This window comes from Orycteropus afer, unplaced genomic scaffold, assembly GCF_000298275.1.
Source record: "Orycteropus afer afer isolate SDZICR_OR568_19922 unplaced genomic scaffold, OryAfe1.0 scaffold00745, whole genome shotgun sequence".
In the NCBI taxonomy this organism is placed as follows: domain Eukaryota; kingdom Metazoa; phylum Chordata; class Mammalia; order Tubulidentata; family Orycteropodidae; genus Orycteropus; species Orycteropus afer.
This window is the reverse complement of record NW_006922332.1, coordinates 751,244-767,125: the sequence shown is the minus strand read 5'-3', so window position 1 is coordinate 767,125 and position 15,882 is coordinate 751,244. Positions and strand designations below refer to the sequence as shown.

General features: G+C 38.1%; 1 protein-coding gene across 1 annotated transcript in view; it reads left to right on the top strand.

The window, feature by feature from the left end:
• The window catches only part of EML5 (EMAP like 5), a 197,868-nt gene that overhangs the window by 106,155 nt on the left and 75,831 nt on the right, over positions 1 to 15,882 (top strand). Inside the window, exons 18-21 of the mRNA XM_007957415.1 lie at positions 4,500 to 4,702; positions 5,332 to 5,443; positions 6,842 to 6,969; positions 10,442 to 10,583. Coding sequence (XP_007955606.1) covers positions 4,500 to 4,702; positions 5,332 to 5,443; positions 6,842 to 6,969; positions 10,442 to 10,583 — 585 coding nt within the window. The remainder of the gene's footprint in view (positions 1 to 4,499; positions 4,703 to 5,331; positions 5,444 to 6,841; positions 6,970 to 10,441; positions 10,584 to 15,882) is intronic.

Here is a 15,882-nt window from a genome sequence, read left to right as displayed (position 1 = left end):
TTATATACAGGAAGCAGACCACATACCCAAAGACAGCTACTCAGCTGCTTGTGGTAGATCCCACCATGGAGCTGATTGCCAGTCTCCTGATGGGGATTAACTACCACCAGCAGCCCAGCCACTCAGCCAGGCCCAGACAAGTTGACACACAAACCAAACTACCACATGTGGGTATTGTGGAATAAGAGAAAAAATTCCAGCCCTACCTTACCTGGTTTGTGCCTAATTGCTTCAAGAGCAACCTACTGAGGGGAAGGAAGTTGGTGGGCTGGAATGGAAGGCATCATGGTCAGTTTCACTCTCTGCCTCAGTGACATATAGATTGCAATGTGTCCTCTCCTCCAGCCTAACTGGAGAGTCTGCTGTTTAGTGCATGGCAGGTGCCATTAGCAGAGTCCCTGGGTTTTAGGCATTGACCAGTGCAGGCCCTGGGCAGCTGCAAAGGGCAGCCCATCAGCTGGGGAGACAGGCTGTGCAACAGAGGCAGAAACAACCTTGATCTCCTCCACCTCCAGTGCTAACCTGCTCTAGTGGGCACTAAACAAAAGCAAGTGGTGGCAGGATTTGGTCTGACAGGTAATTTGCTAACCCTTGTGTCCGTGTTCTAGTAAGCCCATCCCATCTTGTGCACTAGATTCCTTCTCCTCTCACCCATGCATGGGTGTCACTCCAACTCCTTCCCTGCCCCTCTTGCTGCATCGATTTTCCCTCTCCACTGACTCTTTCCATTCAGCATACCAAAAACAAAAAAACCAAGCTCACTGCCGTCTTGTTGGATCTGACTCATAGCAACCCCTCCTTGGGTTTCCGAGGCAGTATCACCACAGAAGTTGATTGCCTAACCTTCGTTACGAAGAGTGGCTGGTGGGTTTGAACCGTCAGCCTTCTGATTAGCAGTCAAATGCCTTAGGCATTATGCCACCAGAGCTCCCTTCAGCATACCAGCATGGTGTTATTTATCTACCTTAATAAATAAAACAAACCAAAAACTCTTTATTCTCCAATTGCTAATCCATTTTTCTTCTTCACTATATACTAAAACTACAACAATAAATTAAAACACTTCCAAAGAGTTGTTTACATTTTTTATTTGCAATTTATCATCTTCTTTGTCCTGAGAGAAGTCTAATCAGATATTTCCCCTTACTGCTCCATTTGAACTGTTCTTGCAGCGTTCTAGCTACTCTGGCTGCTATATTAAGATAAAAATAATTTTCAGAACACAGTTGGAATCTGACCACTTTTCATCATCTTCCCTGCTCCCAACTAGGATCTACCTTTGTCATTTGCTCAGATGATTAAAGTAGTCTTTTAATTCTTCATCCTTGACACTACTCCCTTTCAATGTATCATCAACCCACAAGTCAGAGTGAACTTGTTAATAAATTGTATTTGTTGTTCTTCTATCCAAATGTTTCCTGTCTCATTTAGAATAACAGTTAAATCCTTAAAATGGCTTCAGTGCTGCCTTTGATTTCTCTGACTCTATCTTCCATTACTGTCTCCTTTATGTTTTTCTTTTCTATTTGGACCTCCCTATATTACAGTCAAGGAGCTCTGGTAGCATAGTGCCTAAGGCACCTGACTGCTCACCAGAAGGCTGGCGGTTCAAACCCACCAGCCACTCCTCGGAAGGAAGGTTGGGCAATCCTACTTCCGTAGTGATACTGCCTCAGAAACCCAAGGAGGGGTCGCTATGAGTCGGGGCCAACTCGACGGCAAACAACAACAACAACAACATATTACAGTCATACTTCTGCTTGGGAGCCCTGTATATGAAAGAATGAGTGAATGAATGAATGAGTTTAATTGGGAAAATGAGCAAAATATACCAGTAGATAATGAATGGTCAATAAATATATGAAAAGAATGAGATTATTAATAATAAAATAAATTAAAATTAAAGCCACATTAAAAGTCAGCCTGACAGTGCTAAGTGTCCTGAAGGTAGAAAATAGTAGGAACTCTTCACTGTTAATGGGAGTGTAAGTTGGTACACCATCTTTGCAGAACAATTTGGCAAGAATTGATCTCTCTCCTATATATCTACTATTCTTCTTTTTTTTTTAACTTCTTATTGTGATTTTGGTGAAAATTTGCAGAGCAAATTGGTTTTCCTTTCAAAGATTCATAAAACATTTTGTTTTAAAACGTGACAGTGATTGCGATTACCACTATGTAACGGCACTCTTCCCACTTTCTTCCTGTGTTTTATCATCTCTGTTTGTAATACTTTATCCCTTCCTTCCTCTGAGCTCTATCCCTGGACACATGTTGCCCTCGTGGTCTCATAGGTTGATTGTCCCAGGGAGTGTATATCTCCCTGGTGTTATTGTTTACCTTATAGACCTGTCTGTCATTTGCCTGGAAGTTGAGCCATGGGGATGAGTTCAGTTCCTACATTGAAAGTGTCTGAGGACCATAGACTTGGGGCCTCCATCAGTCTCTATCAGATCAGTGAGCCTAGTTTTTTTATGACTTTGAATTTTGTTCCACAGTTTCTCCTATCAAGAACCTCCTATTGTGATCCCTTTCAGAGCAGTCAGCAGTGGTAGCTGGGCACCATCTAATTCCTCTGGTCATGGAGGCTGGGTCATGTGGTCCATTAGTCCTTTGGACCAATTGTTTCCTTCCATCTTTAATTTTCTTCACTCTTTTTTGCTCCAGACTGTGAGAGACCAGTAGTTGCACTTTAGATGGCTGCTCTTAACCTTTTAAGACCCTAGTCACTACTCACCAAAGTAGGATATAGAACATTGTCTCTGTGGGCTACGGTATGCCAGTTGACCTGGGTGTCCTGAGAGACTGGTCCTGAACCCCCAGGTCCAGTAATTCATTCCCTCAAGGTGTTTGGTTATGACTACGAAGTTTTCATAACTTTGTCCTCTGTATGCTCTACTATATTCATAGATATATTTGTACCATTTATAAATATATATGTAGAAATATCTTCTGTTGAACCTATATATACTCATGGGAATAGTCCTTCTCACCCCTGTTCAGCTTGTGTATCCATACTATTATTGCAGGATTGGTATGTAATAGTATTTACCTTTGTTGTCTTTAACTCTTAAGTTCATCCCAGTGCCTTCCTTTGCCTTGATCATTTTGTTATATGCTTTTCCTTTTGCTTACAGTGACATTCCTAGAGAAAATCTTGTACTTATAAGGAAGAGGCCTTTATAAGAATGTTTAAAGCAACATTGTTTTCAATAGTAAAAATGTGGAAGCAATTTAAAGGCCTGTTAATAGAAAAAATGATAAACTGTAGTATGTTCATATAAAAACCAAACCAAACTCACTGCCATCAAATCGATTCCAATTTACAGTGATCTCCATTGGGTTTTCAAGGCTGTAAATCTTTACAAAAGCAGACTGCCCTATCTTTTTTCCTCAGAGCAGCTGGTAGGTTCAAACCACTGACCTTTTGGTTAGCAGCAAAATGCCATAGCCACTACACTCTTGGAGGTCCATTGATTCTGACTCATAGCGACCCCCACTGGGTTTCCTTGGCAGTAAATCTGTATGGAAGTAGATTGACCAGTCTTCCTTCCATGGAGTGACTGGTGGGTTTGAACCACCAGCCTTTGGGTTAGCAGTCAAATGCCTTAGACACTGTGCCACCAGAGCTCCTTATCGTGGAATATATAGTATTAAAAATGATTTTTGTAAAGGTACAAATAAACATGTATAAGTTTCCATAGCAAATTGTTGGTGAATAAAGAAAATTGAGAAGAATATATATATATAGAGAGAGAGAGATAGATATAGATATAGATATCTATATAGATATAGGAGCTCTGGTAGCATAGTGCTTAAGGCACTTGACTGCTAACCAGAAGGCTGGCGGTTCAAACCCACCAGCCACTCCTTGGAAGGAAGGTTGGGCAATCCTACTTCTGTAGTGATAACCGCCTTGGAAACCCAAGGAGGGGTCGCTATGAGTTGGGGCCAACTCAACAGCACATAACGACAACAATATATAGCATGGTATTTAAAGAAAATTTTAAAACATTAAAAATAATATGATATATTACTCAAGAATTCATAAATATGTAGTAAACATATAAAAGAATGCATGACAACAATCAATATCACATTCAGCATAGCAGGGAGTGAAGAAGGGAGATGGGATTGGCATGCTGTTTCTATTGTTGTAGTAATTATTTTTAGGTTGATAATGGCTACATAGGGTGTTCATTGTATGGTTTTATTTATACCTTCTACTATTCTTAAATATGTTATAATACAAATTTTGAAAATCATTATCTAATGTGTTGAGTGGTTCAAACTTAGTCCATGTTTTTGTTTATTCAGAGATCTGTAGCCTAAAAGTAGCCATGGGTATGGCTGCCACAGCCAGGCAAGGTGTTATCCAAATATACTCCTTATTATTATATATCTTTTTATTTTTTAAAAAAAATAGAAAGGACATTTCACTGCTTTATAATTTTACATATTTTGAATGCGGTACTTTCATAATATTTTTTATGAACTAGGGGGAGGATTGATTGGAAGAAGAGGCTACATAGGCACACTGGAGAAGAATGATACAATGATGTGTGCTGTGTATGGATGGACAGAAGAGATGGCTTTCTCTGGAACATCCACAGGAGATGTGTGTATCTGGAGAGACATCTTTCTAGTGAAAACAATCAAAGCACATGATGGCCCAGTGTTCAGTATGCATGCGCTAGAAAAAGTAAGTAACCTAAAGATAGTTTCAGTTAAGCATAATTTGGTCATGGAGCACAGAGCATTTTCAGAAGTTAATGGAGCCTTTTCTTTCTGCCTGGCTGGGCCACACAATAATAATCTGTGGAGTCTTGTCAGGAGAGTGGTAGATTGAAGCTTCCTAACCTTGTTTTGTCTCTCTTTTCAAACTGTTGAACACATAGTGAAATAGGTCGGCTGTTTTTAAAAAAGTTTAATAGTTATTAAGCTCTTACTTCATGTTGAACAGTGCTAAGTAAGTCCTTTATGTATAATCACCATATCCTATGAAGTAGGTACTATTCTTATCCTTTCTTTTCAAAGGATTAGGTTAGAAAGTCTGCAGAAAAATATGCTTGTGAAGAGTGGCAGACCTACCTTATGCATCCAAATTTGAAACTGTATTTTTAAAGTGGAATGTTTAGTGTCCCTGTAAGTAGTTAACAGATTCCATGTTGGTACTGGGGTGGCGGGGGAAGATTCTTGTGCTAAATCTTGCTGTTTACAAGCTGTAACTTTCAACTATAAATATTCTTTCATCTAGAATTTTTCAATATAAAGGAGAATATTATTTTTTTAGCATAGATCTTTATTAACTTGAATCTTTTATTTTCATAGGGATTTGTAACTGGAGGGAAAGATGGTGTTATAGCTCTTTGGGATGATTCCTTTGAGAGATGTCTCAAGACTTATGCTATAAAAAGAGCTGCTTTGGCCCCAGGATCTAAAGGTGATTTGAGATTTAATTTACTTTGTAGGAAAAGAGATTACTGTACTTTTTTTGCATATAATACACCCATGCCAATAGCACACACATGCACATCAGGTGGATTGGGTGCATAGAAAACTAACACGGTGAGGGGGTTGCACTGTTTGCAAAAATAATGTATAAGGCATGCACTATTTGTGTAAAAATAGGTAATTGTGCATTAACATGCTTGGTTACTGAATTAGAGCACTTTGAATATGTTTTTCCTTTTTTACTAGATGAGCATCAGAGTTAAGAGGGAGAAACTACTTAACCTGGATACCAGAATCATTGCGATCCTTGCAAAATCTATTTTCTGTGATACACATTGTAAAACATCAGCCAAATATAGGGTATTAATGCTAACATTAAACGTTTAAACTTTCTGTAGGAGATTATCACAGGAGCATCTCATTTACCACCAGTCAGGAACTTGTTTGCAAACTTAGCATTTGTTCCATGTAGTAACCTAGACTCTCCAGCCTCCTAGTCCCTTCTCCCCTTGGCCCTTTCTGTCTGTGCATTTCTTCATTTCAGGGACCTCCACCACATTGTCTGACCTCCAGGCATTTGCATATGCTATAATTTTCCCTCATCCTCACTTTAGGCCCCTCCAGTTACCTGACCAGATACTCATTTTTCAGATCTCAAGTACTATTTCTTTTGGGATGAACCACCCAAAACTAGCTGGAATTGCATTTCTATCTGCTTCCTTTTTCAATATGCTCCTTGGACGGGGTCTGTTTTCCTCATTGTGTACTCTCTGAGGGTGGGAGCTAGGTCTGCCATGTTTACCACTATATCACTCAGGCCTACCTAACATATCATAGGCATACATAGATATATCGTATGTTGAGATGAATTAAAGTTACTAATCCAAATAGGAGCCCTGGTCACAGCAGTGGCTAAGAGTTCAGCTGCTAACCAAAAGGTTAGCAATTCAAACCCACCAGCCACTCCGCACACTGATAGAGTGCCCTGAGGAGGGCAGGAGGTAGCTGAGGAAAGGCTTATTAAAGTGGCAAAGAAATGATTGTCATAATGTTGAGAGGAGATCTGGGATAGTATAGAATCATAAACCCGTAGAATTTAGGTGGTACTTACCTTTGAGACTAGTGCATTGAATGGTTGGGAAAATGGAGTACATTTATTAAATTTGTGTGTGTGTGTGTGATTTGGGTGGAAGTTTACAGAGAAAATTCACTTTCCATATAGAAGCTTACATGTACTTGTCTCATCATTTATTAAAATTCTTAAATACAGGAGAAGGCAACCTTGTAGTGTGATTTTTGTTGTCAAAACAGCATTATGGGCAGCATTTTACATCTTTCTATTATAGTAGCTACATACCTAAAAGAACGTCTCCATTTAACATTTCAGGTCTTCTCTTGGAAGATAACCCATCTATACGTGCCATATCATTAGGACATGGTCATATTTTAGTTGGTACAAAGAATGGTGAAATACTAGAAGTTGATAAAAGTGGCCCAATAACACTGCTGGTCCAGGTAATCTTAAATGTCAATATGTTATTTTTCTTTGCATAAAATTGATTCTTTCAGTACAAAGCAGCTAAAGGTTGACAGTGCTGAAAAACAGTGTTAATTAATTAAGGATATAGTAGTTAATGTTAATTATAGCTAAATGTGTGAATATCAGTAATAAATATGCATGTTGTTTTGTGGATTAATTGCTAATACTTTAAAGTAATTTCTTTTCACAAAATAAGAGACCAATGGAAAGAAAACCAGTTGTAATTAATTTATTTCATATTTAATTTCCTTTGAAGTATATTGAGGCTAAGGCTGTTGTTTTCCTATAATGCTCTTTAGCTCTTTTTTCCCTCAAGTTTCTACCTTAGAAAAACAAAAAATGAATTTCATAATGTATGCTGAAGTTTTATCAGTGTATTAGTTTCCTAGGGCTGCTGTAACAAATTACAACAAAGTAGGTGGCTTAAAACAACAGAAACTCACAGTTCTGGAGGCCAAAAGTCCAAATGCAGGGTGTTGGCAGGGCAATGCTCTCTCCAAATGCTCTAGGGGACGGTCCTTCCTTGTCTCCTCCAGCTTCTGGTAGTCCCAGTGTTCCTTGATTTGTTGTAGCATAACTTCAGTCTCTGCCTTTGTCTTCACATAGCCGTCTTCTCTCTGTGTCTGTGTCTGTCTCTTCTCATCTTTTTATAAAGACACCAGTCATATTGGATTAGGGCCCCATCTTTCTCCATTATGCCTTCATGACTTCATTACATCTTCAAAGATATTTATGCAATAAATTTATGCAATAAAGTCATATGCAATATGCAATAAATGTGCATTTAGGCAATAAAGTAAATATTTATGTAATAAAGTCATACTAAGAGTTAGGACTTTATCTTTTTTGGGAGATACAATTCAACTGATAACAATTAGTGAAAACATCAGTGAAAAGATAATTAATGATAAAACAAATATACAAAAATATGTGTAGGAAAAATTTTAAATTAAACAGTAGGATTAGCTACTGGTCATATGATCCTTAACATTTCTATTATGAATGCTGCATTTCAGATGTAAAAAACCAAACTAACTGCCATCAAGTCAATTCTGACTCATAGTGACCCCACTGAGTTTCCAAGACTGTAAATCTTTACAGAAGTAGATTGCCCCATCTTCCTTCCATGCAGCAGCTGGTGGGTTATGAACCACTGACCTTCTGGTTAGCAGGCAAATGCCTTATCCACTATACCACCAGAGCTTCTTATTTTAGATATACATCTCCTGTATTTACTATGTTTCTGGAAAGTAGGGAGGAATATAAGTCAATAAAAACACAGAAAATGAGGTAGGATTTATCCTGATGAAAAATTGTCTTTATACAACTCTGTAGTAAGACCAAACTTTGGATTTCATTTCCTTGAAGAAGAATTATTTCTCAATACAGAATTATTTCTTCTCTAACTCCCACTTCACTCATGTTAAGACACCAAAGAGTACATAGATTAATATTCTGCACATGCTTTAATGTTAATGTAATATCCTGACATATCAAGGAGAATTTATTAGCCAGTGACAGAACATAATATATATTATGTATATAAAAGACTGGACATTTTGATACTATATTATAGCAACTCTGATACTGTTCAACCCTCCTTCCTCTGACACTTGTTATTGTTATTTGCTTACTTGTTTAGTGACTGGCTGGATTATTTCAGTGGTATCTCACCCCATCCTCACAGTGTTAAGCCTCTGATGTTGCTTCTCAGGGAGGCACATCCTTGGACATGCCACATTTCTCCTGGATGGCAGTGGTTTGGGCACTTTCTCTGACTTTTGTTCCTTTCTCTGACAACATCTATCTGTTAAACTCCATTGAATTGTTGGCTGATAATGCTATTGTTTTCAACCAGGACTTCCAACCAGTTCAAACCAATTTAGTCGTGACTGATGAAGCACAATCAAAATGGACCCAAATTTGTAAAATGTAGGTGAAGAGGGATGATAACTGAATTGAGAAAAGTTACAGGTCAAAGCCCTGAAAGGGAGACTCAGAAGAGGTGTAGTGAGCCATTTTGGGAGCCTGATGCAGGGGACTGGATTATTGGTTTCCAAGAGGGAGATTAAGTTTCTAGCAGGACATCAGCCCATACTCTTTCTTGTTCCAGTTATCATTCCAGTTCATCCACATTTTACAAATTTGGGTCCCTTCTGGTTTCACTTTGTCTGCCGTAACTGAAGTGGTAAGTACCTGTTCAAAGCCATGTTTACAGCATTTCCTCAGGGCATAAATTGCTCCACAGACTATACCCATCAAACCTGGACTGTTAAAAGGATAGTTCTTGAAATCAGTGTTTGAGATTTTTTTCTGACCTCCAGCAGGCTCCTCTCAGCCGTTTTTTTCCTCCAGTTCTCAAGGACAGACTATCAGACCTACAGTTTAGCCTATAAATTCAGTGAATCAGCTAGTCTCCTTCCAGTTACCGCTCATCACAACCTCCACCGGTTTTGAAAGCAATTTAGGCTTGAATTTTTACACACTTTGTTACTTTGAGAGGAGATTAGGACTGTTCTACAGTCTCTGATTCTTCCTCCAGGCAAAATCTCTGAGCCAGGACTCTGGAGACAATGGTGTGCTTCTCTCAGTGACACTTCTGTTTTAGAAGCTGAGCACTTGGGGAAGGGAAGGGCAGTTGCCTCTTCTCAGCTTAAGTCTCCCAACTTGAAACTGCTGCCTTAGGCTCTAGGTCAGGGGTACTCAGGGCCCCAGTTCTTTCAGTGGTGTAGTGCCCAAAGTAGAACCTCCATCCTACAAATAGGGGGAGGAAGAAGAAGGAGGCCCCTACCTCTTGGCTACACTCTCCTGAAACTTAGCCTAGCAATAAGTAACTGCATGCGAAGCTAGCCCATAGACTGAGAGCTGGGCAGAGAGCCTGTGTTCTTGGCTGCTGCAGCCTGCAGTCGTTTCCAGCTCTGTGAGTTACAGGAGGAGGCAGGGAAGGAACAGGTCTTGACTGAAGGAAGTACCACAGACTTCCACGGTTCTCACCAAATTTTAGTAGTTTCTCTGCTAAAAAGTAAATATTTCTTTATTTACTGTATGTCTGTTTTCAGGGACTTTAAATGGTTGTTTTATTTTGTTTTTTAATAATTTTCACCAGTTTCACTGGTGAACAGGCTTGTGGAGCTCATTGCTTTGTCATGCCAGAAGTTACTCTTGTGTGGTGATGACAGCCATTCCAGGGTATGTTCCTGCTACCCAGAGCATGTTTCAGAATTCTGATTTTAATAGTAGTTTATATAGTAACTGTTAGGATAAAGCCATTATTAAAGCTTTTATGACATATTCCAAAGGTAAGTAGAAAAGTTTTATTAGACTTATCCAGAATATTTTCCGATATGTTATTGAGTGTTATCTTTAGTTTCGTTCTAATTAAAACCTAAATAATATATTTACACATATTGTTAGGTTAAATTAATCTTAACTGTGTTTTTTAAATAGGGACACATGGAAGGAGAGGTGTGGGGTTTGGCCACACATCCTTATCTGCCCATCTGTGCTACTGTGAGTGATGATAAAACCTTAAGAATATGGGATCTCTCTCCTAGTCATTGTATGTTGGCTGTTCGGAAACTGAAAAAGGGTAAGAGACTCTCAGATTTTGATGTAGGTTAAGTAGTTGCAATTTTCCAACCCTTTCAAATAAAAGAAAGCAGTAGTGGGCACATAAAATAAGTACATTAAATATTTTTAAATATTTATTCTGTGTCTCCTTGCTGTGGAGAGAAAATTAATTGTACCCAATTATTGCTTCATGAGCTCTCCTATAATCATGCCTAAAACTGAGCCAGTTTTCAGTGTCATATTGAAAGAAAAATATAGGAATGTAAGAAGTAAACAGAAGCTAAGTTTTCTTCCCTTTGTGATTATGAATTATATGTGATTCAGAACTGGAAACTAAAAAAGAAAGCATTAACTTTAAAAAGAGATAGCAGAGTTGAGGAGAGGATTTTTTAGGGTAAAACAGAACTCAGCACATTTGTAGGAAGCAGAAGAGGTAGTCGGTGTAGAAAGGTAAAAGGTTCAATTGTGAGAAGAGGCTGTTACTGTTACATAGGGCAGATGATGATACACAGACTACTACAGACAACTGAAAACACCCCTGTAGTGACATGGTAAGGAAAGTTACCTTGTAGATAATTATCTTATAGAACGGGGATGGGGGTATTAGAGGAAGCACTCAGGTTGAAAATGTTGGAACTAGTGACAGCAGGAAATGTGACAGAGGCACAGCTGAAGGAAAGAAGTGGCTAGCCACAGTGAGGACTCAGGTAAAGTTAGAAAGCGTGAATTTATCATTCAATTACTTAATTTGTTTTTTCTTCTGTTGCCTTAAAAAATAGTCTATTTACTTGTCTTAGGGTTCATGTTAAATAACATGTTTACTTAACTAAAAATCTGAAGTTAATCACAATCTCTATAACATAATATCTTCAGTCACTGTCTGCCTTTCTTTTCAGTTACTATGTCCAGCACTGATATACTGCTAGTTTGAACATATTTTGATTTTTTTACTTTTATTCTTGAATGCTAGTTCAACTGCTTGTGGAGTCTTGGTTGAGAGATACTATTCTTCTGGTTCTCATTGTTTGCTTTTATTTTGCTGCCTAAATTAATAGCATCATTCATCGATGTGGTTTATTTGTATTTATTCTGTTTAGGATTTGTTTTGCTTCATGAATATGTGGATTTATGTCTTGCATCAGTTCCAAAAATTGTCAGCCAGGATTGCTAGCTCCTTTTAAGACTGGTTCTTTGCATTCGTTTGTAGACAAAATTTATGGCACTTTAAAGTATTCTGCTGTACTTTGTTACCTTTATTTTATTATTTTGTCATTATTAGTACAAGAGGAAAACAGGTGGATTTTCTGACTTCACAGGGATAGGCACAGAAGGAGCTCTCTGGTGGTTCAGTGCCTAAGGCATTTGACTGCTAACCAGAAGGTTGGCGGTTCAAACCACTCTGCAGAAGGAAGATGGGGGCAGTCTACTCCCACAAGTATTTAGGAGTTCTGGTGGTACAGTGGATAAAGCATTTGACTGCTAATGGGAAGGTTGGCTGTTCAAACCCACCAGCTGCTCCTGCAGTGAGTTTGGTGTATAGTAGCTGAGTTCATGGTAACAAGATTACTAAAGCCCTAATAGATAATATTATAAAACATAGTTATTTAGTTCAAACATTCAGTAAGAAAATGTATTTTTGTCAACAAATGAGTAAATAAGTATTTTGGTCCCAAGGCTTAACATCATTGAAGTTGTTGTTGTTATTTGCCGTTGAGTTGGACCTGACTCATAGCAACCCTCCTTGGGTTTCCGAGGTGGTATCACTATGGAAGTAGATTGCCCAGCCTTCCTTCCAAGGAGTGGCTGGGGATTTAGCAGCCTTCTGGTTAGCAAGAGTTTCTCACAAACAAATGACTCAATTGTATGGTAACTTGTTACAGAATAAGAATTATAAATATTCAACATTATTTATATTCTTTTGTACCTATAAGGTAAATATTTTATAAATGTTTTCCAGCCTTTTTTTTTTTTCCCGTATAATGATATTGGAAACTTTCGTAAAAAACACACATCCTTTTACATTGTGGGTATTACAATCAGTGTCCCAAAACAAAATCTATATGGATTGTTGAATGGAAAACCAATGTAAACATTCACCCAAATCACACACACATGCACACATGAAATTAATTTAAGCTTCCAATTATAATCAATTCTGAATTTTTAACAGACCTTCTATTTTTTAATTCTACACTGTTATTCCATGTCTCAGTTTCTTTCTCAGTTTCTCTCTGCAGCACTCTGGGTAATCTCTTCAGATCTTTATTCTAGTTCTTCACTTTCTCTTAGCAAGTCTTTCACAGCTGCTATTTAACCTATTGGATTGTTTATTTTGATCATCGTATTTCTCATTTTAGAGCTTCTGGTGGTTTTGTGTATATATGTGTGTCAGATTTGTCTGATAATGTTTTATAACATCCTACTCTTTGATTATGTCTTAGATTTCCTGTTTGTGTCTTTTAATCTCTTAAGCTACATTTAAAAGATAAAGAATATAAAATCTAATTATCTGACCCCCTTGAGGATCTGATAATGCTGTGTTGTTTTTTTGTTTGTTTTTTCTGCTGCTTTCTCCTCATAACCAGTTTGTTTTCTTGTGTGCTTCAACATTTGGATTCAGTGTTTATGTTTGGTTGGGCTTTCTTTACCTGTGGAAATTCTGTGAGGTCTAGTGAAGCCTGTGTTTTTCCAAGGTGTATTTGCCAAGAAACCTGTGGTGCTACCATCTAGAATCACTAAGATATAATTTCTTAAACTGGGATTGCCTGTGATTGTTAGGTATTGTAGAGTTGCTTCTAATCATAGCAACCCTACGTGCAACAGAATGAAACATTTTTCAGTCCTACACCATCCTCTCAATCATTCCTGTGTTAAAGCCCATTATTGCAGTCATTGTGTCAGTCCATCTCATTGAGGGTCTTCTTTTTCACTGACATGCTACTTTACCAAGCATGATGTCCTTCTCCAGAAACTGGTCCCTCCTGATAATATATACAAAGTATGTGAGATGAACTCTTGCCATACTCACTTCTAAGGAGCATTCTGCCTATACTTACTCCAAGACAGATCTGTTCACCCTTCTTCTGGCAGTCCATGATACATTTGATATTCTTTGCCAACACCACTATTCAATAAAAATGTAAATGTAACTGTATTATTTAAACTAGTAAACAGTTAATAAAAAAGGTAAAGAAAATTTAATCATGAAAAATTGCAAATGAAATAATTGAGCTTTTTCAAAAAACAGCAAATTTTATTAATGGTATTATCATTGAGTTGCAAAGTATTTTTGTGCACATTTTCTCAGCTTCCTACAAGGCCCTTTTAGAGTAATAAGCACTATTAGAGTAATAGTGAAAAGATAGACATAGTTCAGTTTTAAATTCCTTCTGTCTCTTTCTTCCACAGCTTTCACCTTTTTAAATAATTGTTGTTGGGATTATAGCCCTTTTATTATTTTATTTATTTTTATTTTTTAAAGAAAGCATTTCTAGTTTTCCATTGTCTTTCTAATATGGTTTATAAAAGAAAATTGTAGTTCATTGGAATTTCATTTCTACTGTGTTCATATTCCACTTGTTCCAAAAAGTCTTGAGCCAGAGTAAGAATCATTTTCATGGTAGAAACTTCACTTAGTGGACTGTCATCTTCATAAAATTTAAGAAAATCAATAATAATTTACATAACCCATGTTTAATTTTAACTATGAATGCCTCAAGGTGCTAATGATTAAAATATCAGATATTTCTTAAATTTGGAAATAATGGTTTTACATCATCACTACTCAAAAAAAAAAACCTCCAAACTCCCTGCCGTCAAGTCAGATTCAACTCACAGCAACCCCTCCTTGGGTTTCTGGGGTGGTATCACTACGGAAGTAGATTGCCCAATCTTCCTTCCGAGGAATGGCTGGTGGGTTTGAACTGCCAGCACTACTACTGGTAGTGTAGAATTTGAAAGACTGTATTGTAATGAGGAGCTCTGCTGATGTAATGCCTACAGTCTTTGACTGCTAACCAGAAGACTGGCAGTTCAAAACCACCAGCCACTCCTTGGAAGGAATGCTGGGCAATCTACTTCTGTAGAGATACCGCCTCGGAAGCCCAAGGAGGAGTTGCTATGGGTCGGATGCGACTCGACGGCAGCGAGTTTGGTTTTGGTTTTGGTATTGTAATGGGTACAAGGAAATGTATTCCTTTAAGGATTCTCGTTTTAGCTAGGAGACTTGTCTTAGTTAACTAGTGCTGCTATAACTCAAATAGTACAAGTAGGCATCTTTAAAGAATGGAAATTTGTTTTTGCACAGTTCTGGAAGCTAATAGGTCCCTGAGTGGTGCGAACAGCTTGTGCTTGGCTGCTAAGCACGAGGTTAGCAGTTTGAGTCCAATCAGTGGTGCCATAGAAGACAGGTTTGGCAGTCTACTTTTGTAAGATAACAACCATTGCAGACCTTACAGTGTGCAGGTCTACTCTGGCATGTGGAGTCGCAATGAGCTGGAATTGACTCAACCACAACAGGGTTGGTTAAAAGTCCAAATCAGGATCTCAGGCAGGGGATTCAGCCTTTGTCATCAGCCCTGGGCATTGCCTGGTTCTTGGTGATCTCACCTGGCATTTATCTTCCCCAGTATGTGTCTGCCTCTGTGTATTCTCTGCTTCTTATAATCCTACATTGATATGGCCTCGTTAACATGACAGATAAACCCTAATCCCAAACAACCCTATTCCACAGGTCTGAAGGTTAAGATTCCAACACATACTTTGGGGAAACACGTTTCAGTCCAAAACAGGCCCAAGTACAAGACTGATTTCCTCTGCCCTCAGGGCAGATGTGGCCTTATTTTACTACTTTGGTTTTCTGCCCCTTACTTATTTTTGATACCTGGAGAATTTTATTTTTTCATGAGCTCAGCGATGCAGTGAAAAGGTTGTTTGCTATGTTAATCTTTACTTTAACTCAACTTTCTACCTACACTCTTTCTGCACCCAAGCAACCAAACAAGTGTTGAAAAAACATGCCGCTGTCATGATTGATTTCATTACCATTCTGTTCCTTTGCTCTCCTTCATAGTGGAATTCCTCAAAATAGTTGATGCTCACTTCTCTGTATGTTCATGTAACAGATGCTCCATACTCACTCCAGTTAGACTTTCATCTCTGTTGAAAATCGGCCGTCAGTCTTTTGATCAGTTTTGCATCCTCACTTTACTTCTGGCAGTTTTTGACATAATTGACAGTTCTCTTATTTCTGAAATAAGTTCTTTTTTTTTTTTTTAATTTATTTATTTATTTTTATTTGGGTGAAGATTTACAGAGCA